The sequence below is a fragment of the Poecile atricapillus genome, chromosome 14 (assembly GCF_030490865.1).
Source record: "Poecile atricapillus isolate bPoeAtr1 chromosome 14, bPoeAtr1.hap1, whole genome shotgun sequence".
Classification (NCBI taxonomy): Eukaryota; Metazoa; Chordata; class Aves; order Passeriformes; family Paridae; genus Poecile; species Poecile atricapillus.
In genome coordinates this window covers 6909466-6925123 of record NC_081262.1, presented here as the reverse complement: position 1 = coordinate 6925123, position 15658 = coordinate 6909466, and the positions used below count along the sequence as shown (strand labels likewise).

At 38.1% G+C, this 15658-nt stretch overlaps 1 protein-coding gene across 6 annotated transcripts in view; it reads right to left on the bottom strand.

Annotated features, from left to right (window-relative positions):
• Positions 1-15658, bottom strand: part of CLEC16A (C-type lectin domain containing 16A) — a 57606-nt gene that overhangs the window by 12773 nt on the left and 29175 nt on the right. For 5 of the 6 annotated variants that reach the window (XM_058849530.1, XM_058849534.1, XM_058849527.1 and 2 more), the window contains 7 exons: positions 15397-15447; positions 14176-14304; positions 11412-11532; positions 7503-7654; positions 6594-6798; positions 5730-5897; positions 448-594 (listed from right to left, as the gene is read on the bottom strand). In XM_058849530.1, coding sequence (XP_058705513.1) covers positions 448-594; positions 5730-5897; positions 6594-6798; positions 7503-7654; positions 11412-11532; positions 14176-14304; positions 15397-15447 — 973 coding nt within the window. Of the gene's footprint in view, positions 1-447; positions 595-5729; positions 5898-6593; positions 6799-7502; positions 7655-11411; positions 11533-14175; positions 14305-15396; positions 15448-15658 lie in introns of those variants that run through there. The other variant, XM_058849532.1, reaches the window with a different exon arrangement.

Sequence of the window (15658 nt, the reverse complement as noted above, 5' to 3'; positions counted from 1 at the left end):
AAATTAACTCGAGAATCAGATAAACACACAAAAACAAACGTCACCCTGTTCAAAAAAAGATGCTTCACGTGGAAATCAACTTATCCACTATGCTGAAAGGCTAAGTTTACATTACAGATTTATTCAAAGCAATACTTCAGTTAAAACAAACCACTGACAAAAAAACCCTCGACATGATGAACTGTGCTAGGAGAGAAGTCAGACAATCAGGACATTACTTCAACAGTACTTAAAAGTCTCTATTGAAGGAAGCCAAATACTTAGAGTTCCAGAAAGATGAAGAGATAACTGCAATTTACACCAGAATCTACTTTGAATTGGCTTAGTTGATTAAGTGATATAAAACCACAAAGCCCTACTCTTTTAATCCAGCAACATAGTAACTTGATTTTACAATAAACTGCTCTGCATCCCTTAGTGCCTAGGCTGAAGGTGGTGAGTGAATACCTGCTGGGCTCTGAGCAGCAGAAGGAGTGGATGTAGAGCTTGCAGTCACTGAATCACAGCGTCCTGTACTGCCACTGCCACTGGAAGGGGATGGTGACGAGAGTGGGGATGGATTGTGCTGATTTATGCACTGGGCTACAGCAAAGCCTGCAAAACAGGACAGTAAAGTTTACAAGTTAAATATTATTTTGAAAGAGTTAAGCTGTTGAACAAATTGGGAAAAGGTAAAAAGCAAATCCTGTATCAAGGTGATGCCAACCTCATCAACCCAGAGGATGTGTCCTCTCCCACCTTCATCTTGAAAACCAGAAAATCTGAATGTGCCTTACTGAAAACAGGCTACAAGTGCTGATCAATGAATAAGGAAGTAGAGTTAAGGGACTCAAAGCATTTTATAACTTAGAGGTCGCACAAACAGTCAAAACGTGTCCAAACTCTTCCGTTTTTGATATTGTCAATATATTCACAGGTCACAGACCTTAACCTAATAAGGAAAATAATTAAGCAAAAAGCAAACAAAAAAACCACTTTGATAGAAGGCCTGCATTTTTTACTAGACATAACTTCAGAAAATTTTAATCAATCACATCTAGTGCTGGCATTGAATTTCATCCAGCCTCTCACAAACTAAGCTTTTTCCAGTCTGAAGACTGGAAAGGTCTATACAGTGTCTGACAGCACTTCTTAGATGAATCATCTTCTGGCTTCTAGTGTAATACTTCTTTAAACTCTTTGCAGTGTAGCATCCTTTTCTTTCTTAACCACCTTGCATTCATTCCTTTCTCCTTCTATAACTACATACATATAGTCACCTCTTCAGGTTTAGATAGCAAGCAGCTTTTCAGAAGTTGATCTACTTCTTACAGCAAAAGAAGTGTCTTCACCATGGGCTGTAGGTCAGGTGAGGTACACAACTCTTCTGCTTCTGCAGCACTCCTCCCTCTCCCATGGGAGAGTACTAATGCAGAAGTCTTTCTGGCACTCCTGTGGATTACTGAGAGTAGCCACAATGTGGCCTGTAAAGCACCTAACAATACTCGCTGCCTTCACTGCAAAGTCAACACTAAAAGGGAAAGCATCTGCCAGTCAAGCAAATGCACCACACAGTTCTTTATCCTTTTATATAGGAATCTCCCACAGCATTGGACAGATGATTCACTCAGAAACTCTCCTGTATCGGGAATGTGCTGTTGCCATACAGGAAGCAGCCACCCAAAACTCAGATATGACAAGTCAGGAAAACGCTGTTAGCAGCAACACACTGAGAGGTTGTGTACAAGTGAAAACAACAGTGAAAAAAGCTAACAAACATCAGTCCTGTTAATAATCTGACTTGATCTGCAGTCCTTCTACCTTCTACTTCTCATGCTTACCCAAGAACTAGACTCAAAAACACTTGCAGAAAAACAATGCTATCTGAATTTCTGTAACACTGCAGCATAGTCTTAGATAGGTACCTAAATGTCACTTGTATCAAATTAAATTACAATTCATTATGTTCAAGATGAGCACGACTTGAAAGAACTACATCACCACCAAGGCAAAAGAGATTTCTTTCAGTGAAAAACAAAATAGTTTGTGAGGAGCTAATTATCTCATAAATGTAAATAAATCCATCTATTTTATTTCAGAAACCAAACTGATCGATCTTCTACAATCATTTAAGTAAGTTAAACTGAGGTTACACACAGTGACGCCTGATAGTCTGCGAAAAGTTGACCACAAACTGAACCACCTCAAATGTGAAAGACTTCCACATGTACCACTGGCCCTGAGTGCTATAGTTTTTAATCACAGAAAATGTACGTTAGATTTTTCATACACACTTCACAGTTTGAAATACCAGTTAGGCTTGGGAAAGAAGGAATAACCAGTGGACTTGCGACCACAGAAGTGAGGCAAAGCCAACTGTTAATGTGAATAAAATTAAGAACAGTTCCTAAAGACACTGGTATAGAAGAGCTTACAGCAAGGTATTTAGCTCCTATTACAGTGCTGGTAAAAGCTGTACCCATCCAAAGCATTCTATATCCATAAACAGTTTGCACTTCAAGGGAGAAGAAATCTTCCACCCTCACCAGAACAGCAGAAAACAGTTAACAAGGTCTCCCATGACTGCCATAGGGAAAGCTGGTCTGATTTAGCAGGACTGCCAGCCCAAAGCTTCTGCAGAACAGCACTTGTGGATTCATGTCCTTACATGGGAGCATTTGCTTCAAAATGACAAAAATACATTGAGATGTATTTCCTCTCCCAAAACAACTGCAGAGGAAGAATTTTAAGTGTGCCAACGGAAGCTAATTTAGGTAGGAGGGAAAGGTAAGCCTAAATAATTCAAAATACTGTAACTCAGAAACTACTGACCATGAAAAAATATTCTGGAAACTCTTTCAGGAAATACTTGCAAAGAAAAGGTGAGCAGAACTAATCATAGATACAAGAAGCAAAATAACAGTTAAAAGGTTCATCTGATGATGACAGGAATATTAGTTCACACTACACAGTGTTCCAAAGCTATGGATGATTTTTTTCCTTCAGACTTTAAAATGAAAATGATTATAGCTTGCTTGCCATGCCAATGTTAACAAGAAGTCTTTTTCTTAATTTTTTCCCCTCAAAACCTTATCATCATGTACTAAGATATTAACAATGGATAAAATAGTAAGAGAAATCTATTGATTCCTTTTGCTTTTCAAAATAAATTTACTTAGTAGGTAAGCAACCACACTTGTTAAAATATTTAGATGTACCTTTTGCTGGAAATCGTTAACATTTCCCTTAAGACACACTGGGCATATAAATCTCAGAATAGAGATGATACTTGAAACTAATTCTTGAGTTTGCTTGAAGAGGAAGCCATTATTTATTTACTTTCAACGGAAGACCTTTGTTCACAGGACCCCTACCAAATCTGCTGGTTTCTTTGAAAACAGCATTCTTCTTTATTTACATAGGTGTTTCAGAAGTACAATATATTCATACATAGCTAACACATGAGATGGTGAACAGTCCAGCCAGCTACACTATCCCTAAAATGCTCTAACATTCTAGCAAAGGCCAATAACTTAAAATAGCCCTTGGAGTATATTCATAGCCATGACTTCATGATGATAAAATTGACTGAGTGAGGGATTTTGCTTCCATTGTTCTCTGCTGAGAACTGTGCAGCCCATCAGGAGATGATTACAGCACATCCCTGCACTTGATAACCTGCACTGTCCACTGTGTTCAGTGGGGTGCTCTGAAGCATTGTCAGTGACATGCTCATCACCCTTCACTTGTCTTGCACAAAATCCAGTTTTAAGCTATAACAATCCTCACCCTCTTCCCCCCAGACACCAAGATTTTAACTTTGGACTGTGGAACAATGAAGGAAAATGAAGCCCAGTTTAACAACACAGGAACACAGAAGGTAACTGCAGGCTCTCTGCAGACCTATGCAGAGCTTTATGTAGGCACTACGAGAGAAACTGAACCAGACAACTGCAATGAGTGCTCTTGAAAATTCTAAATAGGAATTAGGGAACTGAGTCAATAGCTGTATTAAAGTTCTTCACAGACTGAAATTTGCAGGAGGAATGAAAATGTTTATATAATTTTTAGTTTCTTAAAAACAATGCTAGATGTACAGCGCTGACAACCAACACGGTCCTACCAAAAGTAGTAATTAGTCTTCTAAAAATGTTGCCAGAGAAACATCGCTCTCCTTTAAATCTACAAAGGACATCATCACCAAAGGAAAGCCTAATTTATTTATTAAAAGCACAACCAAATTAACTGACTGTGTGAGCTTCGCAGAACTCAAAACACCAGCTGGAACTGGTGCAGTAAGAAATGAATACATGAAGCCAGTAATTTAACTGCAGCTCGTTCAATAATTTTTTCAAAGCCATAAAATTCTGCTCTTGAAGTAAAAACCACTGCAAGCCTGATTAAGGGACAAGCACAAACAGCTCCCTGTGTAAATCACTAGGAACAAGGAAACATTATTCATTCCTCAGCAAAGATAAGAGGACAAACTCACATTTGATACTTATTTTGTAATCAGATGTAAAACAGGATATTAATCCATTTTCATTATATTACTACCTGTCATAAAATGCATTTCAAAGATGCTGCACCTGAAATACTTCAAATTATGTGCCTAATTTCTCATACTTTGTGTCAAATAAAAGCTTCAAAATACTTTTTCCCTCTGGATCTGCAAGTGGAAGTCTACATTTCCAGGATTCAAATAAAGTATGTGGTTGCTTGAACAAACTACTACGCTGCATCATCCCCAACAGCCCCCTTCAAATTAGGAGATTAAGTAATTTGTTAGGAACACAAGTCCACACTCCCTAGAGAAAACTGTAATAGTAACGCTGGCACCTTTCCAACCACACCTTTTCCGTGGAAGCCACCTCAAGTAAGGAAAACACTCCCCTCACACAACATACACTTTCAAACACCTGACTGACAACATCTATGACTGTTCCCCAGTCAGGACTTGGGCAACTGAGCTCCAGTTTAGCCTTAAAGCAGTAAAACATCTGTGTTCAAAGTAATCTGAATTCTGTGGATTTGAATTCTGAATCACATTTAAAGAGAAATGCTGAATTCTGTGAAATGACTGGCAGCAAGTGGTAATGAGATCTTTTGTACAATACAGCACAGTTAAGTACTTTCAAGCAGTATGAGACTTCCCTTTAAAATTACTCAATGCAAAAGGGAAGATGTCACCATCTGAAAATGAATTTCTGCAGAGAAGTCAATTTGTGAAACAGACAATAAAGTGACAAAAAAAGCAAAGAGCTCATTGATTTAGAATCATTCCTTTAATCCCAGTTCCAATTTAATGTTTTAGGAGTGGCCCTGTTTTAGCTGTGGTCCTTTCTCTTGTCTTGCCCACTCTGAGGGAAATGAGGCAGTACACAGCATCCTGGCTATTTTCACAATCCAGCATGAAAACATTCATAACCAAATTAAAGGAGGAATTATGCACAACTGACACAATGTGTTTCATAAATACTGAGTATGCAAAGCATGATTTAAACTAACTTGATTTGTAAGGATGTCAAGGTATTAAGCCATCTGGGGAAACTGCCATGGAAGTATTGCTAACATATCCACACCCAGGTATTGCTTCTCTCAGAGTAAATTTCTCCATAAGCCTCATCCTGGAGTTGTGTGTTCAGGAACATATCACAATAAGCTTTTCATTGTTTGTACAAGTTCCAGTACAGTTTCTGCAGACAGAAATCACAAAGCAAAAACTGCTTGTTAATGAATGCTAATCTTACCTGGGACTTTGTCAACAGATGCAAAGACAGAGCGCTGCACTGTTGGGTCACTGCTCCCACGCCGGGACTGGTCATAGAATCTAAATGGGAGGTGCTGGGCTGCAGCTCCAGAGCTGTGTCCAAAACCCATAACTTCAGTTGAAGGCTGAACAGGAAGATCCAGGAGAGCTATGTTTAATCACAATTGATAGTTTTTGTTACTCAAATACATAAAAGGAAGAGGAGTTGACAAGAAAATTGATAGTTTGCTCAGAATCTCAAGACTAAACCAGATTTTAACAGAACTTGCCTTCATTTCCCTCTTAATTATGGTTACAAATGCACTGACAAACTAAAGAGCCAATCTTTCTGGCAACCTTTTCTACATTGCTGTCCACACCACATTCACACTAGGGAAACCTCAAAATACAGTGGAAAAGAACTAAACCTCAGAATACAGGAAGTCCCTTGCACTAAAAAACCATAGGAGTTATTAACAATAAAAAACCCTTTTGTTTTTCCCTGCACAAATGAATTAATTCATTAGTTACTGAGCACTGCAGAAAGCCATTTAAAGAGACAATCTGCTTTAAAATGGAAAGTAAATGCCTTTGCATTATATTTAACCTAAATTTTTTAGTATCAAATCAACTGTAATATCCTCAACTTTGCTTTAAAATTTTTTTATATGAAGCAAGCCATAAAAGTATGACATATCCACTTCATAAACTCAAAGTTAAACGTGAAACCAAATCTGTTCCTTAGAAACTTAGCCCTGGTTTATAGGCTTCTGTGGCCCACCACCCCTCATGGTGCCTCAGTCTTACATGTACGCAATGACAGCCAAGTCCTGCCTCCCAGAACCATTTCAGGACAGCCATTCACCTGCTATTCTCTGCATTTTGGTGCGCCGAGCCTGGATCCGCCCTTTGGCCAGGCGCTGCTTGGCGATGATGCAGCGAATGTGATCCGCAAAAATAAACGTGGCCTGGAGGATCGGGAAGGGCTTCGAATGAGGGCTTGAGGCAGGCTTGTGAATTATTATGTTCAGGGCTCTGCTGTCATCCTCTACTCCGGTCACCTGCATATCCTAAAGAGAAGCAGAAGGCAAGTAGTTAAAGAAAAAGTAAGCTTTTCTAAACCACAGGTTAAATGCTAACATGGAAAGAAAATCCTATGAATGTTCCATTAAAGCTCTTACAAAGACAGTTTCTGTTGTTAGAAAACCCAACAAAATATAACCAAACCAGACTCTGCAAGTTGTAAAAGCTGGATTTACTTCTTCAGCAATCAGTATTCATAGAGATTGATTTAAATTATTTGAGTATAGCAAATTTTTAGGAAATACAAACAGTGACTGCTAAGGCAAGAAAGAGACAAATGAGAAAAACTTCCTTAGATAAGCACAGATAATTTCAAAATAACAACCTGTCACCTTCTCTACCTGTGTAGGAAAACCAGAACTCTAAGTGAGTTCATTAATGTGCTACTTGAGTGAAGTGCTTGGGACACAATCCTAACCAGATGTGACTTCAGTGCTCAAATGAGCACAGCCAAACGTATGTTAAGAAGTTACCCCATCTTCAATTGTGTATCTGGTTACCTAGGTAAACTTCAGAAAATCATAAATATTTTAAAGGCAGGAAGCAAAAGAAAGACTAGTGACCAAAGAAACAAGCAAGCATGGTACAGAGCTTAAATATATAAGCTAATATTGGCATTACTATTTATCCAACATAAAATGTAGATTTTCAGCTCAGAAAAGCTGGCCACCCAAACTACAACTTCCCTTACCTGCAGAAGGCCTGCAAATTTGACTACTCCCCATCCAAGTCTGGCAATATCTGGTTCAACCAAACTCATCTGGTAAATATCCACCGCCAGGAATCTTTGAACTTGACCCCCATCCTTTGTTATGACTGTACAAGCAATCAGATCACTGTTATCTGAAAGAATAAAGGAAAAAAGGTTAAGTAACAGTGAAGTTGAGTGTGGATATTTTCTGGATTGTGTGGGTATTTTACATAACATAAAATGTTGACATATAAAAATGCAGTAACCTTGACAACACATGGTTAAAGCTTCTGTTCATGTTTTTAACTTCCCTATCATAGTTACATAGAAAGGGCCAGGGAGATTTTAACAGTGGTTTAGACATCTTACAAGTTAAATATAAGATGGGTACTATATATGTACCTTGCTTTCTCTTACCATCTTCATTACTTTCCAGAAAAAATCTCCCTTCATCTCAGGGGTGAAACTGCAACAGTCCCAGCTTCTCTCACTAAGTCTTGTTAACAACCACAGCCAGGCCCAACACCACTGCAGGCCATTACTTCTACCTTGTTAGAAACTCTGGCTCCTGACACAGGCTACTTTTGTACAGGTCTGAAACTTATGTTGGGCTCTTGGACCTACTTCAGTTTCAAGATTATTTGGACCCTCCAGGTAAAGAGTAGTAGTGTTTTGACAGTTTGTTAAATGAGCTAATGAGGTGTCATTTTTTCCTTTATCCATATATTTAATTCACTTATATTGAACAAACATACCCTCTCTTACTCCAGAAACCCCTCCAACAAACCCCAAAATACATTCTCCAGCATTTCCTCACTGCCCCATTCCAGTTCAAGTCCATTATTCAAGAAAAGGGACTAAATCACCCTCTCTACACCAGCTGAAATCTACCAAGCAGCCCTTAAACTGGCAGTGCCAATTCCTAGCAGAGTCTGCTGACTCTACTAAGAGCTGCTTTTTCCTTTGCTTCATATTGATATTTTCATTCATATACTTGGTGCACACAGGTCTTTTCCTCTCTCAGTACAATTTACAGTAAGTAAAATATTCTGATAGCTATACAAAACAGTAGCACTTACTCATCCAAACATCTAAACAAACATTTAACACCATTTTCACACTAGAAACATCTGCAGGATAAGCTACAAGTGTAAGTGTACAGCTCTTCATGGTGACGGGTCATACAGCTGTAAACAGCCAAAAATTATGGTCAGAAGGTGGAAGAAATTCTTTTGTGCAGCAGGTTACCCACAGATGTTGTGGAATTTCAAATCACCAAAGGTTTTCAAGCTTCAAAAACCAAACCAACTTCCTCTTCCCCCCAAAAAACCCCAGAAACACAAGTGAGAGGTCCTTTCCAACTAACATTTGTATGAATCTAACAATTACCTTTTACCAGCAAGATCCATTCAAAATTGATTTGGTAGTAGGAAACAAAGGCATGAAATATAGAACCCTTAATACAATTAAGAGGGTAATTATTGCTAACCAGTGTGAATCTACTGTGAGCTTTTGAAATCTGAGAAAACAAGTTTAATCGATAAACACAATACATACAGGACATGATTCAGTTAACGTGAGGATTGATTGCTATTACCTTCTCCTAGCCCTCAAAGGCTCAAGAAATCCATACAGGATAGGCAAATATTAGTATAAGAACCTGTACAGGATTTATTTCTGTTTAGAGAAGGAGACACCAGGCAGAACTGGATATTCCTTATTTTAGTATGTTTCACTTCTTACCTCTTTTATTCTTTAACCAAATTAGTTCATCAATATATTTATTTCAGTTGACTAGAATTCCTGGAGCAGTCCTATTCTTCTCAAGACATGAAGTGCTTGGATTAAGGACTCTTCCAAACACAGTATGTCAGGCTGACCAATTTTGAGTCTATTGGGAGATTCTCAACAAACAGGCCACAACATCCAATGGAGTTGTGGAGCTCTCAAATAATAGTTTTGGACCAGTATTTACAAAGTTTTTAGTGCAACAGCAAGCAGGTTAAAATACTTGCTGTAAAAATTCAACTGTCCAGCTACAAAAATGCTACTTCAAGAACTCAGAGGGCAGAAAGCTTTCCAGAAGAGAAAGTTATTTTAGATCTGACACCACCTTGAAGTAAATCATTACTGTAAGTCTTTCAAAGAACAGAAAGTTACTCATTTACTAGGCAATTGTTACAGGAATCCTTTGGGCCTATACAACTGAATATACTCCATTTACATGACTGTTTCTAGTTCACAGCCACTGGAGAGTCAAACTGTCATCCTTGATGACAAAAACAGAAGAGAAAGTGTGGTGAAACATATTTTCAGTGAACTGATCAAAGAATACTTACAGCTATGGTATGAAACAGCTAGAGATACCTAACCACATTCAGAAGAAAATATCAAGTCCAGTAAACTTCAGTACTATTCAAATTTGGTCTGGGGATTACAGTGAACCACAGGCTGAATGGCTTCCTGGTGTGACAATGCTGCAAAGAACTGGAGCGTCCCTTCTAAGATTAACAGCAACGGCTGATTTCTCCTCATGCAAAATGAAGCCTGTAAACAGATACTACACACCCATTGCATGGATCCAAGATGTCTGTGGACTTTGTCCAAGAAAAATCCAAGTTTTAGGAAATACAGCTAAGGAAGAAGAGTTCATAGACCTCAGCTGCTTGCAGCGCTGAAGATGTAAATTAAGTGAAAACAGTTGCCTGTCTTTATGAAAATATTTGCCTGAAAAGATTGTATTGTAAGAAATATTTATGAATATAACACCTACTTGAGATGGTCTAAATGTACCTGATCTGCTTTAGGGCTTGATCTCTAATGATTTTATAATTTACAGTCATCCCAATTCCAGAAATCATCTGCAGACTTTAAAAGCTCTTACAGAAAACTTTCAGCCCTTTGTATGCACAGCTGGCAGCCCAAGATAAGCATTAGGATGGAGATAGTGAATGCAGCACCTCCCACTTCCCAGGAAGAGCTCTTCCCAACAGCAGGCAGCCCATCTGGGACTATACTCTGCTTTACTAAGAAAGCAACCAGTCACGAATCCACCTTGTTCCCGTGAAGTACATTTAGTTGAAGTTCGAGGATGTGTCCCTGGTCATTCACCTGCACCACACTTTCGGTTACTCTCTTTGTCACAAATGTAACAAGTTGTCCTGGGCACCTTTTCCTAGCTGACTCCAGTTTGAGCAAGGGGGTTAGACTAAATGATCTACTGAAGTTCCTTCCAACTTCAAGTACTCCATCATAAACTTTTATCAAATCTTTTTTAAACACTGTTGACTCTGATGGCCTTTTAAAGCCTGTATACTTGGCAGAGTGACCAAAAAAATTTAACTATAGTATTACTTTTTTCTGTTTCAGCAAAGAAATAACAGCTTTAAATGTATCCTCATTTATCTCTTGGCCATGGCATTTAAAACATTGCCACTAACAGAATCCTGTTACCACATGAAACCAATCACTGAGGCTGTTAATTTCAGCTGCCAGTGACTTCACACTGTGAGCTGCTAAATAAGCCTGAAAATGCCTCCAGCCTCACAGACAGTATCACATAATATGTAATTGCTTCAAAACTATGTACAGTAGAAAAACACTGCAAAGTAACAGTAGTTGTGATTCTGGTGACAGCATATCCAGCAGTATGGAATCAACCTTCTGTGGAATTACTTGACTCCTATGTGCTTTATGACAAAATGCTGATATTCTCCTGAGCCTCTTGTATGGGCAAAGACTGAAACTGAAAAAATACATTTTTATGCTACAATACACAGTAGAACTTCAACACAACTACTTTAATTCAGGTAGTTTAAGTAAGAAGAGCAGTAACAAGCAGTTTAGGCGAAAAAAAATGTCAGTAATATTTTCATGTTAGACTATTTAGAAAACTGAGGGGCTACTTACTCAAATCCAGAACATCATCTGCCTTTATCAGATCTCCCTCCCTGGTGAGCGGTAACTGAGTTTCCAGCTCACCTTTCAAGTGCAGTGACAGTGAACGGAGCATAAAGAAAACTCTGATTGCCTGAAGAAATTAGAGAAAAGAATATTAGAATATTTTTACACCCAATACTACATATTTTAACAGAATCTTACAAACATATACTGGCTTTTACAACCCGTAAGTTTGCTGTCCTACAATAAATATTTTTATTACATTTAAAATTAAAATTTTAATACATTTTAAATTGAAAAAGTAGAATGTTATTTACAACTTAGTTTAAAAATAGACATGAAAAGCTGAAACATGCTACTTATTTTCAGTAAAATAGAAGCAGCAGAACTTTTCTCTCACTGGAACTCTTATAGAGATTGTGACTAACAGGGAAACAATTAAAGGAGCTGTTTAAGAAAAAATAATCTTGGAATATTTTTCATTAATCATTATTTTAAGACTGATTATATTTGCAACACTTCTATGCTACAGACACCTACACAACCAACCTTCAAGAACTCACATTTTGAACTTTGAACTGAAACAGTAATAACCTTTCTGGCCAAGTCCAGCTAAGAAGTCTACAATTTAAGAGAGAAAGAGTGGGGATTTCTGCATTTTAATTTGCTGCGCTCACCAAAACTGGCCACATATAATGTAACATTCTTGGAGCACTTAATTTATATTCTCAGGAGGTCTTCATCAGGGTAAAACATTCTGAAAGCTGCAACTGCCCCAAGAAACTTTCAACAGCTCCTCTGTGAAATGAATATGCTATCTTTGGTTTACAAATTCATGACATATGGTATGCAAAGACCCAAAGTGTCAAAGAACAATCATTTTATTAGCCACATTTTGAAAGGCACCATTTATAATCCTTATTCCCTACAAGAAGAGCATTTTTAGTATAGCAAATGAAAAATCATTTTTTATTACTTCCGGTGTTCTGCTTTTTAAGAGTTTCCTACACAGTAATTCTGTGGCATACTGTAAATTAACTGCTGCCTTACAGTAAGAGCATTGAATTCATGTACAGCTGCAGTGCCCAGAAACTCCCAGATTGCAGGAAGTATTAGGAAAAACAAATCTGAAGTGCTTGAAGGGAAAACCCTTCACTCCTCTATTTTTAAAATCAACAGAATGGTGGCTCCTGTGAAGCAGAACTGTGAGTGCTTGGCCAGCTCTCTACTGGCAGTGCTTCCAGAAATTTCTGGCAGAACAGGGATGAAGAGAGGGAAGCCATGTATCATGTTCTTCCATGTTCTTAGTACTTCAAGAACTTCTCATAAACTGAGATTTTTGAGAGTTTCTGAAGTTTTTAAAGAGCAGAAAAGCTGCCATTCGGATTTTCTATAGCAAGGAAGTAAGATCCTAACAGCTAAGAACTTACAATATAATCAGTTCCCTTGCTAGTGAAATAAAACTTGAAAACTTTTTAAAATCGTGTCAGAGCATACTCAGAATCAAATATTTTTGCATTTGAAACCATCATTAGAACCTTAGCAGGTTGAGTGGCAGCAGCAGTGTCACAAGGTACACCTGAGTCCAGCATTTTGCTGTGACAATTCAGCCGAGTGACGCAGCCTGGCTGGAAGGAAGCAGCACAGGAACTGAGAAGATATTATAACCTGAGTGCAATGTGACTGGGGGAGGAGCACCAACAAGGAATCATTCTGGGAATTCTTGTTGATGATAGAGACCTTTTCATCCCAAAGGATCTACAGGAATATTTGTATTGATTTTTTTATTTCCATCAACAGAAGTTAAGCTATTCCTTATATTAGAACATGAAAATCCTGGAACAGTCATTTTCCACTAATGTGTATTTCTAAGTATCCTTCTGTTAACTGCCTAAGAGAGAATTCCAGGAAGCATTTCTGCTGTCTAAAAATAATACCTTTTAAAAGAATTCACTGTATTCTATCAAACAACTTGCTGTGATAATGAAAGCTGTGTGGCTTATAAGCAATGAAAACAAACCTTTTCAGAAGATTCCTGGAAATACTTTTTTTTTTCTTCAAGAGTACTTGAATATACTTGTATAATACACTTATACAAATGCAAAGAAACTCAGAGAACAGCACTTTCCAAATAATGATTTTGTGCAGTAACATATCTCTTAGACTTACTGACACTGCAAGGCCTCCAGGACACAGCCAGATAAGGACCGGGAACGGAAATAAGGATGTTGCCGTTCAGGTCAGTATCACCTCCACATATTGTGTCAGTCACAAAAATAGATACTTTACTGGTTCTCTCCTCATTCTCAAATTATCACAAATTACCTTGGCAAGATGAACTCTCAAGTCAAATTAAATTTTTGCCATGTCTAGAAATATGAGCAATACAAAGCCAGTCAGTCTTACATGGAGATTCATACTACAGGAATATAATTAAGAGATAGGACTGAGATAGCGGATCACAAAAGAAGCTGACAACATATTTAAGTGTCATCAAAATGCCTTTGTATGTAGCTTTCTGAATGGTCTGAAAAATTTAAACCCCAATGCAAGAACATGTTGCATTGACTAGACACAAGAAATCAGAAGTTTCTCCCCTGGAGCAGGTAATTATTATATACTCTACACAGACCTGTCTTCATCAAGCTTTTAGGATTCTATGGATGAAGCTTCCAATCAAGCAATTTACAAAGAAAAGTATTTGTATTCCTAGAATTGCTCAATGATTTTGGCATCATTTTGTCATGAACAAATGTAAGAAAAACAGTCTTACTCTTCGTGTTCTTTCCACATCTCCACAAGGCAATCTTTTCACAAAATCAATCCCAGTCAGTGGTGTCCCCGTTGGGGGTAGCAAGATTGAGGCATCCATCATCAGGTATTCTACATTCATAGGTTTCATCTATAAAAATATTGTAGCACTGGTTACCATACAGAACAATAAGCATTTGCCTCTTTAGTTTCAAATGCAACTCATTGCTCTGTACTCTAAAATTCTGAGAATTTTTAATGCCATGTCTTATTTAAAAGTCCTTACATGCAATCTCTCATTGTTCCCAGATACACTGCCAAACTTTTCACACAAATAAAACACAGGAAAAACTCGAGATTACAGAAAATATATTTCCCAAATACTACCAGGATATTCAGTGAGGTGGGACTACTGGGAGACATCTTAAAGCACGATTTATTTTGCTCTACAATCTCATGAAGGTGTGAGAGCATCTTCACTGTATTCACTAGATGTTTGTGGCCAGTGGACACAAGACCACAGGTTACAAGGTCTTTTAAAGGTTAATGAGCTAATCAACTTCTCCCACAAAAGAATGCTTTTACTTCTACACCAACAGCTAACTCATACATCTTCGCTGCAGTGCAGACATCCTTAACCAATCATACAATGGCATAAGGAACTATTTGCTACACCTCAAACTTATTACCTTTATAACTACTTCTGTATCTTAACTTTTAAAACCTTAAAACTTTCTACTACCCATCTTAATGTCTTTTCTATCTAAACTAAAACTCCACACTCTTACTCATGGTTTCTAAATCCTGCTGGATTTAAAGACCTTTTCCAAGGTCTCAGGTCAAACCCTTTGTTCATGTCTAAGTCTGCATGCACAGGATTTTGAGGATTTTCTGTGCTTGGAATTCCCATGAAATACTACAACCCAAATTCTTCCAGGTTTGATTTTAAATTTTTACTTTAAGGAAAATAAATTAAGTCCCATTTATTATGCTGAGGCAATTTTTGTATACTCAATTTTGGAAAGTAATGAAAGTTTATTAAATAAAGAGCTGTGAAGTTTCACATAAATAATTTACGTAAGTGTAGATATGACTTCTCAGAGACAAAAGCACCACCCACATTTTGTTATCCTACTCCCAGCAATAAAGACCCCAGTGTCATCAGAAGCTATCAGAACTCTTTCTTGTTCCTGTGCTGTATCTGGGTTTGAGGATTTACCAGGGCAAAAGGGGTCTCACTTACTGTCATACTCCGGTATTCATCTTCAAACATATCCAGAAAGATTTCTTCTCCCTTCCAAAGGAAAGAATATGGACATCCCATGAAGCCTTGCTGTTTGGGAGTCTGTGAGGTTTGGCTCTGTACAGTGTGTCTGTGAAGGGAGGCTGGGGCTGCAGGCCACTGCTGAGCCCCTCAGCAGCACTGCTGGCACCTCTAGAAAAACACATTTAAGAAAGGGAGAAGTTCCCCTGCAGCCCCTGGAGGACCATGGTGGAGCAGGTAC